Raw genomic sequence first — 20,266 nt, 5'->3', positions numbered from 1 at the left:
ATGTAAATAAAAAGGGCACCTTGTTTCTGAGCACCATATGGCATCTACACACAAAAGGAATATGTGTTCAGTCTGGGTTTTTATCCCCACCCCAAAGAAGTTGTCGGGGGGATATAGAAATGGGTTCCGTCCGTGTGTGCGTGCGTGCATGTGTGTGTGTGCGTGTGTGCGTCCCAAAATCGTTTCCAGAACATAACTGAGAAACTGTTAAATATTTCTCTACGAAACTTTGCATGTCTATCAGACTCATGCTGAACTGGTGCCTTTTGCTAGTTAGGAATTTTATAAATTTTTAATTTTTGCGTTTCCATGGCAACAAGTTGGACTTAAGTTCTATAAGGCTGCTGTTCGTTTTCCAGAGCGTAACTCAAAAACAGTTAAATAATTTCTTACAAAACTTTGCATGTTTACCAGACACATACTGAACTGGTACCTTTTGCTATTTAGGAGTTTTATATATTTATATTTTTTACGTTTCCATGGCAACAAGTTGGACTTAGGTTCTATAAGGTAGAGTTTGTTTCTGGAGCATACCCGGTAACTCAAAACCCATTCAATACTTTCCAACAAAAACTTTGCATGTTTACCAGACACATACTGGACTGGTGCCTCTTGCTATTTAGGAATTTTAGAAATTTTTAATTTTCACCATCCCATGGCAATAAGTTGGACTTAGGTTCTACAGGGGTGGTGTTCGTTTCCAGAGCGTAACTCAAAAACCGTTAAATACTTTCTTACAAAACTTTGCATGTCTACCAGGCACATACTGAACTGGTGCCTTTTGATATATAGCACTTTTAGAAATTTTTATTGTTTGTTTCCATGACAACAAGTTGGATTTAAGTTTTATTATAGGATTGGTTTACTTAAGGAGTATAACAAATAAACTGTTAAATATTTGCTTGCCAAACATTGCATGTCTATATATAAAGCGCATACTGAACTAGTGCCATTTGATATTAAGGAGTTTTAGAAATGTTTTTTTTAGAATTTCCATTGCAGCTATTTTGACATGGGCTAAGAGAAATGTTGGGTCAGTTACCTGGTTTGGGACCATAACGTGTTAAAATGGGCAGGGGATATAGATGACTGTCAGCTATACGCTTGTTTTTGTTCAAATAAAATTTCTGAATCAAGGCTGTGTGTTTGTGTTGCAATGGGATTAACAGGTAGTCAAAAAATATTGTTAAAATGAATCAAAATCATCTTGAAACCTGCTTGACTTTCCACTGCATATGAAAACTTTTCATGATAAGTACAATTTTTTCCTCTATGCCAATTTCGAAAATACACCATGCCATTTATCAGGACAACTTTTATTTACTTGATTTCTCGCTGCATTCTGCTAACCACGCAGCAGACATCACACATTTTATCATAACATTCCGGAGTGATGCCATGCCTGCCTGAGTTCATGCTATGTCAGTATAATTCATGTGGAAAGAGTTTTGCAGTGCAGCGATAGAAACTAACAGTTTATGTCCACTTGTCTGTACAATAATAACATATAGCAAAACCGCTAATAATGGCAAATGTCTACTGGTGCTTAACTATTGGGCAGTTTGGCAAGAACTATAGGACTAGTGCCAGTTTTGTACGCTGCAGTGGCAATGAACATTGCTTGTTTAAAGATTATATGTGCTGTCAGCTGACGCTGTTTGTTCAGAATGAAACTTCCAGGTACTGAATTCTCAATTCCTTCCACAAATCAGGGTAACACAGGCACATCTGTCAGCTTACATTGGCATACAGATCAGATTTTAAAAAATTCTCCCTTCTTCAGAAATTGTTCTTTTAACATAAAATATTTTTCGGCTGTTTTAGGCAGATTTTCCTGCAGGAGAGAGGATGTACTGTCGAGCGCTGGTGTATGCTGTCAACAACCCCGCTGCTGCCATGATGGCGTCTCAGATGCACGAGAACATGGGCTGGAATCTTCACATGCAAGGGAAGCGGGAAGCTGCCCTAAGGTGAGGTGTAGAGTTTGGGGTGAGACTGAGGTGAGGTGTAGGGTTTGGGGTGAGACTGAGGGTGGTGTAGAGTTTGTGGTGAGGTTGAGGTGAGGTGTAGAGTTTGTGGTGAGACAGGTGAGGTGGTGAGATCAAGATGTGATGTAGGGTTTGTGGTGAAATTGAGGGTGATGTAGGGTTTGGGATGAGATTGAGGGCGATGTAGGGTTTGTGGTGAGACTGAGGGTGATGTTGGGTTTGTGGTGAGACTGAGGGTGGTGTAGGGTTTGTGGTGAGATCGAGAGTGATGTAGGGTTTGTGGTGAGATTGAGGGTGATGTAGGGTTTGGGGTGAGATTGAGGGTGTTATAGAGTTTGTGGTAAGATTGAGGTGAGGTGTAGAGTTTGTGGTGAGACTGAGGTGAGATCGAGGGTGATGTAGGGTTTGTGGTGAGATTGAGGTGAGATTGAGGGTTATCTAGGGTTTGTGGTGAGACTGAGGTGAGACTGAGGGTGATGTAGGGTTTGGGGTGAGATTGAGGTGACGTTTACAGTTTGTGGTGAGACTGAGGGTGATGTAGGGTTTGAGGTGAGATCGAGAGTGATGTAGGGTTTGTGGGGAGATCGAGAGTGATGAAGGGTTTGTGGGGAGATCGAGAGTGATGTAGGGTTTGTGGGGAGATCGAGAGTGATGTAGGGTTTGTTGTGAGATCGAGTGATGTAGGGTTTGTGGTGTGACTGAGGGTGATGTAGGGTTTGTGGTGAGACTGAGGGTGATTTAGGGTTTGTGGTGAGATCGAGAGTGATGTAGGGTTTGTGGTGAGATCGAGAGTGATGTAGGGTTTGTGGTGAGACTGAGGATGATGTAGGGTTTATTGGGAGATCAAGAAGGATGTAGGGTTTGTGGTGAGATCGAGAGTGATGTAGGGTTTGTGGTGAGACTGAGGGTGATGTAGGGTTTGTGGTGAGACTGAGGTACGGTGGTGAGATTGAGGGCTATGTAGGGATTGTGGGGAGATCGAGAGTGATGTAGGGTTTGTGGGGAGATCGAGAGGGATGTAGGGTTTGTGGTGAGACTGAGGGTGATGTTGGGTTTGTGGGGAGATTGAGAGGGATGTAGGGTTTGTGGGAAGATCGAGAGTGATGTAGGATTTGTGGTGAGATCGAGAGTGATGTAGGGTTTGTGGTGAGACTGAGGGTGATGTAGGGTTTGTGGTGAGATCGAGAGTGATGTAGGGTTTGAGGTGAGATCGAGAGTGATGTAGGGTTTGTGGTGAGATTGAGGGTGATGTAGGGTTTGAGGTGAGATCGAGAGTGATGTAGGGTTTGTGGGGAGATCGAGAATGATGTAGGGTTTGTTGTGAGATCGAGAGTGATGTAGGGTTTGTGGTGTGACTGAGGGTGATGTAGGGTTTGTGGTGAGACTGAGGGTGATTTAGGGTTTGTGGTGAGATCGAGAGTGATGTAGGGTTTGTGGTGAGATCGAGAGTGATGTAGGGTTTGTGAAGAGACTGAGGATGATGTAGGGTTTGTGGCGAGATCAAGAAGGATGTAGGGTTTGTGGTGAGATCGAGAGTGATGTAGGGTTTGTGGTGAGACTGAGGGTGATGTAGGGTTCGTGGTGAGATCAAGAGTGATGTAGGGTTTGTGGTGAGATCGAGAGTGATGTAGGGTTTGTGGTGAGACTGAGGGTGATGTAGGGTTCGTGGTGAGATCGAGAGTGATGTAGGGTTTGTGGTGAGACTGAGGGTGATGTAGGGTTCGTGGTGAGATCGAGAGTGATGTAGGGTTTGTGGTGAGATTGAGGGTGATGTAGGGTTTGTGGTGAGACTGAGGGTGATGTAGGATTTGTGGTGAGATCAAGAGTGATGTAGGGTTTGTGGTGAGACTGAGGTGAGGTGGTGAGATTGAGGGCTATGTAGGGTTTGTGGGGAGATCGAGAGTAATGTAGGGTTTGTGGGGAGATCGAGATGGATGTAGGGTTTGTGGTGAGACTGAGGGTGATGTTGGGTTTGTGGGGAGATTGAGAGTGATGTAGGGTTTGTGGTGAGACTGAGGATGATGTAGGGTTTGTGGTGAGATCAAGAGTGATGTAGGGTTTGTGGTGAGACTGAGGTGAGGTGGTGAGATTGAGGGCTATGTAGGGTTTGTGGGGAGATTGAGAGTAATGTTGGGTTTGTTGTGAGATCGAGAGTAATGTAGGGTGTGTGGTGAGATTGAGAGTGATGTAGGGTTTGTGGTGTGACTGAGGGTGATGTAGGGTTTGTGGTGAGATCGAGAAGGATGTAGGGTTTGTGGTGAGATTGAGAAGGATGGAGGGTTTGTGGTGAGATCGAGAGTGATGTAGGGTTTGTGGTGAGACTGAGGTGGATGTAGGGTTTATGGTGAGATCAAGAAGGATGTAGGGTTTGTGGTGAGACCGAGGGTGATGTAGGGTTCGTGGTGAGATCGAGAGTGATGTAGGGTTTGTGGTGAGATTGAGAGTGATGTAGGGTTTGTGGTGAGACTGAGGATGATGTAGGGTTTGTGGTGAGATCAAGAGTGATGTAGGGTTTGTGGTGAGACTGAGGTGAGGTGGTGAGATTGAGGGCTATGTAGGGTTTGTGGGGAGATCGAGAGTAATGTAGGGTTTGTGGGGAGATCGAGAGGGATGTAGGGTTTGTGGGGAGATCGAGAGTGATGTAGGATTTGTGGTGAGATCGAGAGTGATGTAGGGTTTGTGGTGAGACTGAGGGTGATGTAGGGTTTGTGGTGAGATCGAGAGTGATGAAGGGTTTGTGGTGAGACTGAGGTGAGGTGGTGAGATTGAGGGCTATGTAGGATTTGTGGTGAGATCGAGGGTGATGTAGGGTTTGTGGTGAGACTGAGGGTGATGTTGGGTTTGTGGTGAGATCGAGGGTGATGTAGAGTTTGAGGTGAGACTGAGGGTGATTTCGGGTTTGTGGTGAGATTGAGGTGACATTTAGAGTTAGTGGTGAGACTGAGGTGAGGTGGTGAGATTGAGGGTGATGTAGGGTTTGTGGTGAGATCGAGAGTGATGTAGGGTTTGTGGTGAGATCGAGAAGGATGTAGGGTTTGTGGTGAGATCGAGAAGGATGGAGGGTTTGTGGTGAGATCGAGAGTGATGTAGGGTTTGTGGTGAGACTGAGGATGATGTAGGGTTTATGGTGAGATCAAGAAGGATGTAGGGTTTGTGGTGAGACCGAGGGTGATGTAGGGTTCGTGGTGAGATCGAGAGTGATGTAGGGTTTGTGGTGAGATTGAGGGTGATATAGAGTGTGTGGTGAGACTGAGGGTGATGTTGGGTGTGTTGTGAGACTGAGGGTGATGTTTGGTTTGTGGTGAGATCGAGAGTGATGTAGGGTTTGTGGTGAGATCGAGAGTGATGTAGGGTTTGTGGTGAGATCAAGAAGGATGTAGGGTTTGTGGTGATATCGAGAGTGATGTAGAGTTTGTGGTGAGACTGAGGGTGATGTAGGGTTCGTGGTGAGATCGAGAGTGATGTAGGGTTTGTGGTGAGATTGAGGGTGATATAGAGTGTGTGGTGAGACTGAGGGTGATGTTGGGTGTGTGGTGAGACTGAGGGTGATGTTGGGTTTGTGGTGAGATTGAGGGTGATGTAGGGTTTGTGGTGAGATCGAGAGTGATGTTGGGTTTGTGGTGAGATTGAGGTGATGTTGGGTTTGTGGTGAGATTGAGGGTGATGTAGGGTTTGTGGTGAGACTGAGGGTGATGTTGGGTTTGTGGTGAGATTGAGAGTGATGTAGGGTTTTTGGTGAGAATGAGGTGAGGTGGTGAGACTGAGGGTGATGTAGGGTTTGTGGTGAGATCGAGAGTGATGTAGGGTTTGAGGTGAGATTGAGAGTAATGTTGGGTTTGTTGTGAGATCGAGAGTAATGTAGGGTGTGTGGTGAGATTGAGAGTGATGTAGGGTTTGTGGTGTGACTGAGGGTGATGTAGGGTTTGTGGTGAGATCGAGAAGGATGTAGGGTTTGTGGTGAGATCGAGAGTGATGTAGGTTTTGTGGTGAAACTGAGGATGGTGTAGGGTTTATGGTGAGATCAAGAAGGATGTAGGGTTTGTGGTGAGATCGAGAGTGATGTAGGGTTTGTGGTGAGATTGAGGGCTATGTAGGGTTTGTGGGGAGATCGAGAGTGATGTAGGGTTTGTGGGGAGATTGAGAGGGATGTAGGGTTTGTGGTGAGACTGAGGGTGATGTTGGGTGTGTGGTGAGACTGAGGGTGATGTAGGATTTGTAGTGAGATTGAGGGTGATGTAGGGTTTGTGGTGAGACTGAGGGTGATGTTGGGTTTGTGGTGAGATCGAGAGTGATGTAGGGTTTGTTGTGAGACTGAGGTGAGGTGGTGAGATTGAGGGCTATGTAGGGTTTGTGGTGAGATCGAGAGTGATGTAGGTTTTGTGGGGAGATAGAGAGGGATGTAGGGTTTGTGGTGAGATCGAGAGTGATGTAGGATTTGTGGTGAGATCGATAGTGATGTAGGGTTTGTGGTGAGATCGAGGGTGATGTAGGGTTTATGGTGAGATTGAGGGTGATATAGGGTTCGTGGTGAGACTGAAGGTGATGTAGGGTTTGTGGTGAGACTGAGGGTGATGTAGGGTTTGTGGTGAGATCGAGAGTGATGTAGGGTTTGTGGTGAGATAGAGAGTGATGTAGGGTTTGTGGTGAGACCGAGGGAGGTGTAGAGTTTGGGGTGAGACAGGGTGGTGTAGGGTTTGGGGTGAGACTGAGGGTGATGTAGGGTTTGGGGTGAGACTGAGGGTGATGTAGGGTTTGTGGCGAGAGTGAGAGTGATGTAACAGCAGCAAGTACAGCAACATTATCAGTTTTCACTCAATTTGCAGACACCTGCAAGAGGCTCAGAAATACCAGATCATGCAGGGGATGTACTATGAGCGTTTGGCCCTCACTACCCTGTCTGTGCTTGGCGTTGTCAACACTGCCATCGGTCAGGACAAGTGCTGTGCACTATTGCAGATTTCCAGCTAGCTTTCTATATAATTACCCTACCTGTCCCCCTTTCTGAGATAATGTATACACCTTTCATTCCCCAAATACAGGAAAACCAAGCTGATGAACTTTGTATAATAACAAAGAAACTAGACAAAAAGTGGGCATGGCTCACTAATACCCTGATCTCGACTCCATAGACCTGAATAACAATTTTGATATTGGAGATATACTGAGCCGGTTTCTCTTAGAACGCACAATGATATAACGTATAACATGTGGTGGTACGTGGTCCTGTCCACAGTGCACGGGTCACAAATCAGGTTAAGCAATGTTAAGCGTTTCGGCAGCTTGGCTCCTGAGAGTTTCTGGGGCTTCGGTCCGGCACCACTGTGAAGCACATGTAACACATGTGGCGTCTCCTTGGGCAAGTGATTTTATTCAAAATGTGCCTCTGTTCACCCAGCAGAGAATGGGTACCCAGTAGGATGAGATGGCAATGTGGGTGTTAACCTTCTAGCTCCTAACAGGCACCTTGGGTTGTATGCTCCCCAAGGAGCTGAGAATTATTCTGAGTGAACACTGATCCAGTGACCTGGGTAATAATAGCGCTTTGAGCATGCCCCTGAGTGGTAAGGAAATATGCGCAATATAAATAATATTCTTATTCTTATTATTCTTATTATTAATATTAAACATGGGAATGGCATGATTCAAAGATGCACTGGTGCATCATCGTAGGTCAGGGTATAAAACAAATGCTAAGTTCAAAACATGAAAGAAAAACAGTATTTTCTCAGAAAGTCCACTGATCAAAATTAAACTTTGCTCTGCAACTCTCCTATTGGTGTAGAAACTGTACCCCCTGTTGGAAAAGAATAATTGAAGTAGTTTTCAAGTTATAGATCTTACAAATGTTGAAGTAAAAAGAAGTTCTAAGTTCAAAACATGTCAAAATTTACATGTCAAAATCAAACTTTGAACTGCACCTCTTCTACTGTTCCCCCAAAATGTCCTCTGAAGGACATATTCCTTGGTATAACTATATACCCCCGCCCTTAGTCAGAGGTATAACAAACCAACAAACATACAGTATTTTACAGGAAACTACGAAGAGGGAGAGAAATACCACCGTGAGTCCTTGAAACGAAGGATTCACCTCCACGGTGAGAACCACCCCCACATCGGCTCCGTCTACAACAACATGGCCATCCTGTACTTCCATAAGGGGGAGATTGAGAAGTCCAACCACTATTACAAGAAGGGACTGGACTTGAAGAGGGCAACTAACGACACCCCCAGCTCTATCATCATCTCCCTCAACAACGTGGCCAATGTCGAGATCCAGAGCAAGAACTTCGAGGCTGCTGGACAGCTTCTGCAGGAAGCGTCGCAACTGCTAGAGAAGGATTCGAAGATATACAAGTAAGGCAACAAACATTTCAATGTTTCTTCTCATTGTGCAGGTCCGTAGAACAGGCTGCAGGAACGTTTTTATCCACCGCCATGTGGGAGGGGGATATGGGAATCCATGCTGTCCGTCCATCTGTCCATCATGTTTTGTTTCTGGAAAGATCATTTAATAGTTCTTGCAGATATCAGGCTTACAATGAACTGGTGCCATTTATTATTTAGGAAATGTTTCAATTTTGTTTTTGATTCTCATTAAATTTCCAATCAATGAAATATTCAATCAAGTCCTCGGCTGCTTATTTTGGAGGATTTGTTATCATTTATATTTTTTCTAATTCCATTTAAAAAAATGGAAAACAGTGTATATCCAGGTGTAACAACTGCCCCCAGTGATCTACTCACAGTAACAACATTCCACTGAGATGGCTGAACATGCTAAAGTTCCTGTCATATTGCAGCACATTATACATTTGTTCATTGCTAGGGAGGTGAGTATCTCATGCTTGTCTTTTAAGCTTTTGGCTTTGTCTAGGTAGGTATCTGTTTTTGTAGTCAGCGCTGTAAATGTCCACTTAAAGGAAGAGTCAACTAAGCTCGTACTCCATACCAGAACAGGACACCTTCGCTGTCCCCAGGTTCTTTGTTATAAAACGCCGCACTCAGCAATATTCCACCTATATGACGGCACTCTGTAAATAATCGAGTCAGGACCAGACAATCCAGTGACTGACGCAGATGGGATGCGATGACCAGTATTACAGCTGCCATCAGTGTGGATGTGGCTATTACAGCTGCCATCAGTGTGGACGTGGCTATTACAGCTGCCATCAGTGTGGATGTGGCTATTACAACTGCCATCAGTGTGGATGTGGCTAGTACAACTGTCTTCAGTGTTTTCTCTCAAACACAAAATGTACTGACTTGTGTATTTGTGTGTGTCTGAGAAACGGGATGGTTATCGTTTATTTGTCAATAAAATGGCCGATCTGTTGTGTGATCAGCACCGTGCATGGTTGTAGGGGCCTAGCACTGTTGGGAGCTGTGACTGGTGGTAGCGACAGTATGGAGAGCGCTGTGAATAGGCTATCACTGTGGGGAGCTGTGACTGGCGGCAGCAATGGTATGAAGAGCTATTCGAATGGGCTAGCACTGTGGGGAGCTGTGACTGGTGGTAGCGATAGTATGAAGAGCTTTGCGAATTGGCTAGCACTGTGGGGAGCTGTGACTAGTGGTAGCGATAGTATGAAGAGCTCTGCGAATGGGCTAGCACTGTGGGGAGCTGTGACAACAATAGTATGAAGAGCTTTGCGAATGGGCTAGCACTGTGGGAGCTGTGACCTTTGACAACAATAGTATGAAGAGCTTTGCAAATGGGCTAGCACTGTGGGGAGCTATGACAACAATAGTATGAAGAGCATTGCGAATGGGCTAGCACTGTGGGGAGCTGTGACTAGTGGTAGCGATAGTATGAAGAGCTCTGCGAACGGGCTAGCACTGTGGGGAGCTATGACAACAATAGTATGAAGAGCTTTGCGAATGGGCTAGCACTGTGGGAGCTGTGACCTTTGACAACAATAGTATGAAGAGCTTTGCGAATGGGCTAGCACTGTGGGGAGCTGTGACAACAATAGTATGAAGAGCTTTGCGAATGGGCTAGCACTGTGGGGAGCTGTGACCTTTGACAACAATAGTATGAAGAGCTCTGCAATTGGGCTAGCACTGTGGGGAGCTGTGACCTTTGACAATAGTATGAAGAGCTGTGTGAATGGGCTAGCACTGTGGGGAGCTGTGACAACAATAGTATGAAGAGCTTTGCGAATGGGCTAGCACTGTGGGGAGCTATGACAACAATAGTATGAAGAGCTTTGCGAATTGGCTAGCACTGTGGGGAGCTGTGACTAGTGGTAGCGATAGTATGAAGAGCTCTGCGAATGGGCTAGCACTGTGGGGAGCTATGACAACAATAGTATGAAGAGCTTTGCGAATGGGCTAGCACTGTGGGGAGCTGTGACCTTTGACAACAATAGTATGAAGAGCTCTGCGAATGGGCTAGCACTGTGGGGAGCTGGTACAACAATAGTATGAAGAGCTCTGCAAATGGGCTAGCACTGTGGGGAGCTGTGACAACAATAGTATGAAGAGCTCTGCGAAATTGGCTAGCACTGTGGGGAGCTGTGACTAGTGGTAGCGATAGTATGAAGAGCTCTGCGAATGGGCTAGCACTGTGGGGAGCTGTGACAACAATAGTATGAAGAGCTCTGCAAATGGGCCAGCACTGTTGGGAGCTGTGACTAGTGGTAGCGATAGTATGAAGAGCTCTGCGAATGGGCTAGCACTGTGAGATGTGTGAACTGTGCTAACAATGAATTTTCAAAAGCTGGTGGCTAGGTAATTTCAAACAATATTGAATCGAGGCTGAATTTCCAACTTGTTCTCATTGCATTGAGAGTTTCATTGCAGTTGCAGTCACTTTTGCCCAGTTTCAGGCTGGTTTTAAATGATTAGTAACCAGAATTTGGGGATGCACGGCCAGGAGAATTTCACCTGTTAAATGATTTCTTCTTTGCTTTTCTTCCAATAGGTTTGAAGAAGGTCTGACTTTGGAGACCTATGGCAAACTCTATCTGGCTATGGGTGATCACAACAATGCAGTGGAATCCTTAAAGAAAACAGTGGCCATGAGGCAAGCTGTGGCCTGTGGATCGGTCACCCATGTCGAGAGTTTGCTCAGCCTTGGCAAGGCCTACAAAAGGGGAGGCCACCCAGCAAAGGCTATGGAGGTCTTTGTTGAGGCTTTGACCTACAAAGAGAATGCTGCAACACAGATGCCCCAGAATAGTTTTATCTGGGAATGTCTTGACCAAATGTGGACCATCTTATTGGAGAAGAGTTCGCTTGACAGGGGAGATCACTCTCAAGAGTTAGCTCAGGTTTTCTCTGATGGGAGAGCGGAACTGTATAGAATTATTAACCACTACACAGAGAAGAGGATATTTGATGAACGAGACAAGTTTGACAGAAAATTGAAGGATTGGAATGAGAAGTGTAAAAATTATGTGTCATCTCAGGAAATGTACAGCAGGACATAGTCTATCTTTGATGAACACAGTTTTTCCTTCCCTTGACCTGCATGTCCAAAACTTGCACTCAGTGAAAATACTCCGTTTGTGTATGAATGGAACACAATCAGCTTTAGTGACAGCATAGGTCAATGATATGCATATGAATGATATGGTCTCTGATGTACATAGTCTATCTTTGATGAACACAGTTTTTCCTTCTCTCGACCTGCATGTCCAAAACTTGCACTCAGTGAAAATACTCCATGTTTGTGTATGAATGGAACACACAATCAGCTTTAGTGACAGCATAGGTCAATGATATGCATATGAATGATATGGTCTCTGATGTACATAGTCTATCTTTGATGAACACAGTTTTTCCTTCCCTTGACCTGCATGTCCAAAACTTGCACTCAGTGAAAATACTCCATGTTTGTGTATGAATGGAACACAATCAGCTTTAGTGACAGCATAGGTCAATGATATGCATATGAATAATATGGTCTTTGATGTACATAGTCTATCTTTAATGAACACTGTTTTTCCTTCCCTTGACCTGCATGTCCAAAACTTGCACTCAGTGAAAATACTCCATGTTTGTGTATGAATGGAACACACAATCAGCTTTAGTGACAGCATAGGTCAATGATATGCATATGAATGATATGGTCTCTGATGTACATAGTCTATCTTTGATGAACACAGTTTTTCCTTCCCTTGACCTGCATGTCCAAAACTTGCACTCAGTGAAAATACTCCATGTTTGTGTATGAATGGAACACACAATCAGCTTTAGTGACAGCATAGGTCAATGATATGCATATGAATGATATGGTCTCTGATGTACATAGTCTATCTTTAATGAACACAGTTTTTCCTTCCCTTGACCTGCATGTCCAAAACTTGCACTCAGTGAAAATACTCCATGATCTGTATGAATGGAACACACAATCAGCTTTAGTGACAGCATAGGTCAATGATATGCATATGAATGATATGGTCTTTGATGTACATAGTCTATCTTTAATGAACACTGTTTTTCCTTCTCTCGACCTGCATGTCCAAAACTTGCACTCAGTGAAAATACTCCATGTTTGTGTATGAATGGAACACACAATCAGCTTTAGTGACAGCATAGGTCAATGATATGCATATGAATGATATGGTCTCTGATGTACATAGTCTATCTTTGATGAACACAGTTTTTCCTTCCCTTGACCTGCATGTCCAAAACTTGCACTCAGTGAAAATACTCCATGTTTGTGTATGAATGGAACACACAATCAGCTTTAGTGACAGCATAGGTCAATGATATGCATATGAATGATATGGTCTCTGATGTACATAGTCTATCTTTGATGAACACAGTTTTTCCTTCCCTTGACCTGCATGTCCAAAACTTGCACTCAGTGAAAATACTCCATGTTTGTGTATGAATGGAACACACAATCAGCTTTAGTGACAGCATAGGTCAATGATATGCATATGAATGATATGGTCTCTGATGTACATAGTCTATCTTTGATGAACACTGTTTTTCCTTCCCTTGACCTGCATGTCCAAAACTTGCACTCAGTGAAAATACTCCATGTTTGTGTATGAATGGAACACACAATCAGCTTTAGTGACAGCATAGGTCAATGATATGCATATGAATAATATGGTCTTTGATGTACATAGTCTATCTTTGATGAACACAGTTTTTCCTTCCCTTGACCTGCATGTCCAAAACTTGCACTCAGTGAAAATACTCCATGTTTGTGTATGAATGGAACACACAATCAGCTTTAGTGACAGCATAGGTCAATGATATGCATATGAATGATATGGTCTCTGATGTACATAGTCTATCTTTGATGAACACAGTTTTTCCTTCCCTTGACCTGCATGTCCAAAACTTGCACTCAGTGAAAATACTCCATGTTTGTGTATGAATGGAACACAATCAGCTTTAGTGACAGCATAGGTCAATGATATGCATATGAATGATATGGTCTCTGATGTACATAGTCTATCTTTGATGAACACTGTTTTTCCTTCTTTCGACCTGCATGTCCAAAACTTGCACTCAGTGAAAATACTCCATGATCTGTATGAATGGAACACACAATCAGCTTTAGTGACAGCATAGGTCAATGATATGCATATGAATGATATGGTCTCTGATGTACATAGTCTATCTTTGATGAACACTGTTTTTCCTTCTTTCGACCTGCATGTCCAAAACTTGCACTCAGTGAAAATACTCCATGATCTGTATGAATGGAACACACAATCAGCTTTAGAGAGGCAGTGTCGGCCAGGGGATGTTACGACTCGTAACACATGTCACTGAGAGCATACTTATTACATCTTGACCTCATCACCGTGGAAAAATGAGTTATACTATCCATATATACAATGGTGGTGACTTGATGTGTTTGATGCTGTATGTACTAAGATGGATGCTGATGTTAAAACTGCCAGTCAGTTTTGTTTGTAATATGTTTTGTTTTTTGTTTTTTTGTTTAACGCCGCACTCAGCAATATTCCAGCTATATGACGCTGGTCTGTAAAACATCGAGTCTGGACCAGACAATCCAATGATTGACATTCACAGAATTACCACTTTTGAAGGCATCCAAAACATACATAATATGCTGATTAACGAATGAAATTTGTATGTTTATTATCCCCCACCACGAAGTGGCAGGGCGATATAGGAATTGGTGTTGTCTGTCTGTCCTTCCTGCCATCCATCACATTTCCTTTCTGGAGCAGAACCAAACTTGACACATAGGTAGGTCTAGTGCTAAACTGGTGCCTTTTGATAGTTTGGGATTTAAAAAAAAAAATAGATTTTGAATTTCCATGGTGACATCTTTGATTTATATTTTTGAAAATGCTCATTTCTGGAGCAGATCTTGAAAACCATACAATATTTGTTGCCTGGCACACAACCGGACATGTCATGTTGGTGGGGGATATTAGTATTTCATGCTTGTTTTCAGAATTGAAAATGTATTTTTGAAATTTTCACTTCCATCTTTTGTGATTATATGTCATGTTGGAGATTGTTCAACAAGATACTTGAGTTACGATCACCTTAGTGCTACAGCTGTCATAAGTCTGCGTTAAGGTATGGGAGTTACGATCATCTTTGTGCTACAGCTGTCATAAGTCTGCATTAAGGTATGGGAGTTACGATCACCCTAGTGCTACAACTGTCATAAGTCTGCGTTAAGGTAGGGGAGTTACGATTACAACTATCATAAATCTGTGTTATTGTATGGGAGTTATGATCACCTTAGTGCTACAGCTGTCATAAGTCTGCGTTAATGTAGGGGAGTTACGATCACTTTAGTGCTACAACTGACATAAGTCTGCATTAAGGTATGGGAGTTACGATCACCTTAGTGCTAGAACTGTCATAAGTCTGCGTTAATGTAGGGGATTTACGATCACCTTAGTGCTACAACTGTCATAAGTCTGCATTAAGGTATGGGAGTTACGATCACCTTAGTGCTACAGCTGTCATAAGTCTGCGTTATTGTATGGGAGTTACGATCACCTTAGTGCTACAGCTGTCATAAGTCTGCGTTAAAGTATGGGAGTCACGATCACCTTAGTGCTACAGCTGTCATAAGTCTGCATTAAGGTATGGGAGTCACGATCACTTAGTGCTACAACTGCCATAAGTCTGTGTTAAGGTAGGGGAGTTACAATCACCTTAGTGCCACAGCTGTCATAAGTCTGCATTAAGGTATGGGAGTCTTGATCACTTAGTGCTACAACTGTCATAAGTCTGTGTTATAGTATGGGAGTTACGATCACCTTAGTGCTACAACTGTCACAAGTCTGCGGTAAAGTATGGGAGTTACGATCACCTTAGTGCTACCGCTGTCATAAGTCTTTGTTAAGGTATGGGAGTCTTGATCACTTAGTGCTACAACTGTCATAAGTCTGTGTTATAGTATGGGAGTTACGATCACCTTAGTGCTACAACTGTCACAAGTCTGCGGTAAAGTATGGGAGTTACGATCACCTTAGTGCTACCGCTGTCATAAGTCTGTGTTAAGGTATGGGAGTTACGATCACCTTAGTGCTACTACTGTCACAAGGATGTGTTAAAGTATGGGAGTCACGATCACCTTAGTGCTACAGCTGTCATAAGTCTGCGTTAAGGTATGGGAGTTACGATCACCTTAGTGCTACAGCTGTCATAAGTCTGCATTAAGGTATGGGAGTTACGATCACCACAGTGCTACAGCTGTCATAAGTCTGCGTTTAGGTATGGGAGTTACGATCACCTCAGTGCTACAGCTGTCATAAGTCTGCGTTAAGGTATGGGAGTTACGATCACCTTAGTGCTACAGCTGTCATAAGTCTGCATTAAGGTATGGGAGTCACGATCACTTAGTGCTACAACTGCCATAAGTCTGTGTTAAGGTAGGGGAGTTACAATCACCTTAGTGCTACAACTGTCATAAGTCTGTGTTATAGTATGGGAGTTACGATCACCTTAGTGCTACAACTGTCACAAGTCTGCGTTAAACTATGCGAGTTACGATCACCTTAGTGCTACCGCTGTCATAAGTCTGTGTTAAGGTAGGGGAGTCACGATCATCTTAGTGCTACAGCTGTCATAAGTCTGCGTTAAGGTATGGGAGTTACGATCACCTTAGTGTTACAACTGTCACAAGTCTGCGTTAAGGTATGGGAGTTACGATTGCTTTGTGGAATGGGTCCCAGGCTGATAATTATATTTACAGTATTTACTTCTGTAGGGGAAGGCTTTGTACCCATGGTAATGAGTGTACAGTGGCCAGAGGCAACGTATACAGGTGATTATCAGTTATCACTTTGAAGGTCAACAGCGCTGATTTGTGTGTATTTTGAATGCTTTAAATAATTATATTCTACTACAACTGATATTAAAAAAATGAAAATGCTCTTTGTATCTGTTTTTGTTCTTCTGTACATTGTTTGCTGACTTACGGTACTTTGTTTATGACACTGAGTTACTAAATGAGTAACAAGAAGCATACTTAGTTACTAAAACCCTAACAAAAACAAAACATGAATCCACTTAAGAAAACAAAAACTAATATCATCTGTCTTCATCTAGTTGCAGACTGGTCGGTCATTCACAGAAATGACCGTTAAACCTACCGTTTCTCTTTTGAGCGCATTTATTAACAAGTGGGTTATCTCCCTTCCATAATGCAGTCTTTCAGTAACAGAAGCATCTGTAAAATACCTTTCTCCAAATTAAGCTGTTTTACCATTTACCATTTTACGTTTTCTGTATAATGCGCGACACTGAGCATGTATTTTGTTTGAGGAATGTAAACGGGGTAGATTGAAAACGTAAATTATTTGAATGTTTTTTGACAGATTCTAAATCAACTGTTGTAACCAAGTATTTTTTGAAATATATATAAATTCTGAAGGTGTTTACTGGACGAAAATAGATTCCAATTATGTAGTATGAATTATTGATTTGTTTGAAATCGAAACTTCAATCGCGTACCAAAAAACATCAGCCGTTGCCATGGTAAATGGAAATGTATAACGGGTAGGAAAAACACGTTAAAAGAACACATGTCGAAACCACTGAATGTGCTAATGGTCAAAGCTGTCACATGTGAAATTCTGGAGTGTTCATTCTAATCATTGGGCCATGTCAATACAAACTATGGGGCTCGGGTGATGGTGTAGCTTAAAGGGCAAGTTCACACGGAAATTAACCTATTTTTCTTGTACTTTTTCCACATTAAAAGTGTTAACCTAGAAGTGTCATAGACAAAAATATAAAAATATCACAATTAATTAACATATTTTTCGCATTAATACGATTTATATTTTTCACATTTACCAAGTGTTCTATTTCCACAACAAAAACACCATGGCTTATGCCCCTTGCAATATGACGTCATTGGTGCCAATTGATAAACATTATGACGTCATCATGCTTTGTTAGAGCCGCTTCACGTGGTGTAGGTCTAGGTGTGTGATTCTAGCGTCTCAGATGCCAGCCAGCATAGTGTTATGCTGAGTCACCACTGCGCCGGAGTGTGTCGTAGGCCATGTTGTTTTACCGCAAACTGGTACTGGATATCTTTTGCGTTGAGAATAGACAGGGACCCAGTTGAATTGGCACCAATTACGTCATAATCTAAGGGGGATAACTCAGGCCTGTTTAGCTCGAAAAACGAAGGCCTCATAACGGCATATCATTTTCACACTATTGTGAGCTTCCTACTTTCACTGTGAAAAAAATGAGTGTATATTTTCAAACACAGATACTAACTAATTCTAAAATTGCGTTTTGTTTAGAAAAAGAAAGAAAGTGATTTTTGCGTGTACACTTCCCCTTTAATGGCGACTTGGACGAGAAATAAGATCTATTTGCGCCCAACACATCAAATGATGTTTTACGATCATAAATACAAGTAGATTTACGGCACCATTGGAATTCATTTCAACGTAACCGTGGTCTTATGGTAGAGCGTCCGACCGGAGAGCGGAAGGTCCGGGGTTCGTTCCCCAGCCGCGTCATTCCAAAAGACGTTAAAAGATGGTACTTGTTGTTACCCTGTCTGGCGCTCGGCTTTAAGGGGCTAAAACAAGGACTGGTCGGCTCGGAGTCAGTATACTGTGTCTGAGTGGGGTATTCATGTTAAACTGCGGCATGGTATCTCAGTGAGCTAGCACTATAAATCGGCATCAGTCCGGACTAGTGCAAGCACACACACACACACACACACACACACACACACACACACACACACCCCACACACACACACACCCACGTGCATGCACGTCGCTATATAAGTGCAATAATCTTGGACGCGACGTTAAACCCCATTTCACCTCACCTCATTTCAACGTATAATAATGTATGACGAAATGACAGGATCCTCTGCTTATTGAAATGGATTGAAACATCCAGCAAACACAGTTTTGTTTTGAAATAAGGATGGTGCTCGTTCTGCCATCCTTAGTTTGTCACCTTACCCGTGTTTGTGGGTTTCATCAGATTTCAAAGTGATAAACATCCACGACCTGCATCACTAGGTACTGACGACCGCCTCCGTGGTCTAGTGGTAGAGCGACCGTACGGAGAGCGGAAGGTAGTGGGTTCGATTCCCGGCTGCATTTTACCAAAAGACGTTTGATGTGTTGGGCGCAGACGATGGTACTTGTTGTTAACATGTCCGGGGATCGGCATTAAGGGGCTTAAACGAGGACTGGTCGGCTCGGAGTATTTTGTTTCTGAGTGGGGTATTTCTAGTCGAACGGGAGCATGAGGATGAAATTTATACTTACTGCTGTTGAAAATGACGTTTATGGAGCAGTTATGGTGAACACTCCGACGCGTGAACCCTCTCGTAGCACTAGCAAATTGGGAATATCACCCATTTATGAATGTCCGATATGTCCAGAAAAAAATAGTTGTTTTGAAACTTTCGCATCTAGATCAGGAGTATCTACATTTCATTTTTGTCTGTTTGTTTCTACTAGAAATGCATATACATTTAAATTGTCAAATTGTCATGACGTGATGAGTATATTACTGATAGATTATTTTGTATTGAACGTCGTACTATGCTATTCCATTCCTTTTGTATTTTATACTACTACTGCCACTGTGGTTATTACCACTGTTATTACAATACCTCATATTAGTTATCCAATAATTATATAATGCGCTGTACAGCTGTAAATGATATTGTTTATCTGTATGTGTATATGGGCCAATGGCCTTTCATACAATAAAGATTGATTGATTGAATGTGTTGCTTGTGTTTGGATAATCGCAAACCAATTCGGACGATGCGGATTGAACCGAGTGCTCTGAAACTTGTGTGTTTTGTGTTAATTTTCAATGTCAGGGTGTGTTATATTTGGAGTTTGGGATTTGTCGCGTGTGCTGTAATACTTTGCTTAGCTGGTGTTTCTTGTCACCTGAGATGGACCTACTGTATGACCTGATGCCAGCTTCATTACTGTGCCCCGTCTCTCCTCATGTGCCGCCGCTTCTCGTCCTAGAATGCACGGAGAAGGTCGGTCAACTCGATTATTTACAGACCGCCGTCATATAGCTGGAATATTGCTAAGTGCGGCGTTAAACAACAAACAAAGTAAAATAATGCATACCGTATTCGCTGTAATAAGCGCCCGGGGCGCTCTCAAAATTAGAAATAAGGGGCTATTATTAGAATATAATTTTGGTGAGTTGAAAGATAATAAATTTCGTGGTTTATGCTGACAGCCTGAAATGATACAAAAGAAAAGTCTGTGCGTATCATAAACGACAGCATGGGCGGATACAGAGGGGGGTGGGGGTGGGGTGCGCCCCCCCCCCCCCCCCCCCCCCCTTTTTATTTCGAAAAAAATCTTTATTTCTGTAAAAAATACCACCAAAGACAATAAATAGATCCTAATTATCTTAATTGTGAACCACCACCCCTGTATCCGCCCATGGACAGATATATTTTCCAGAATATAATTGCCCATTATTAAGGGTGTATATAACACACGAGTGCGTATTATACACGAATAAAAAAGTGTTGTGTACATTGATCAATCGGAAAGGGTGCTAATTCGGATAGTTCACGAGCCAATTTATTAGCAAATATAGCCGTGGGCGCTTATTAGAGCGGGGCGCTGATTACGTCAAATACGGACATGTCAGCAGTTGTTGTCGAAGTAGACACACGGAATCAATTTAAGTAGCTCCCTGAGCTTTTTCCCAATCCTATTGATGTATTACGTCAATAAATTGTTTTATAGGCATTACTTAGAAGTTGATGTGTGACAAAGTAGATATAATTTACGTCAATAAACATGTTGATGTATATGAAAATATTTAATTTGAACTGAGGACGT

General features: G+C 42.9%; 1 protein-coding gene and 1 long non-coding RNA gene across 6 annotated transcripts in view; both read left to right on the top strand.

The window, feature by feature from the left end:
- Positions 1-13,319, top strand: part of LOC124133526 — a 38,071-nt gene extending 24,752 nt beyond the window's left edge. For 4 of the 5 annotated variants that reach the window (XM_048383874.1, XM_048383875.1, XM_048383876.1 and 1 more), the window contains exons 9-12: positions 1,825-1,970; positions 6,812-6,915; positions 8,021-8,342; positions 10,912-13,319. In XM_048383874.1, the coding sequence (XP_048239831.1) occupies positions 1,825-1,970; positions 6,812-6,915; positions 8,021-8,342; positions 10,912-11,419 (1,080 nt within the window). In that variant the 3' untranslated portion in view covers positions 11,420-13,319. The remainder of the gene's footprint in view (positions 1-1,824; positions 1,971-6,811; positions 6,916-8,020; positions 8,343-10,911) is intronic. The other variant, XM_048383877.1, reaches the window with a different exon arrangement.
- On the top strand, positions 2,300-6,804 carry LOC125373058. Its single transcript, XR_007218303.1, has 3 exons — positions 2,300-2,313; positions 2,840-2,912; positions 3,193-6,804. It is a non-coding gene; the product is annotated as an uncharacterized LOC125373058 (long non-coding RNA).
- Positions 13,320-20,266: the final 6,947 nt, after the last annotated feature.

The sequence above is a fragment of the Haliotis rufescens genome, unplaced genomic scaffold, assembly GCF_023055435.1.
Source record: "Haliotis rufescens isolate VD_foot unplaced genomic scaffold, xgHalRufe1.0.p SCAF_5, whole genome shotgun sequence".
Classification (NCBI taxonomy): Eukaryota; Metazoa; Mollusca; class Gastropoda; order Lepetellida; family Haliotidae; genus Haliotis; species Haliotis rufescens.
This window is presented reverse-complemented; position numbering and strand designations above follow the sequence as displayed.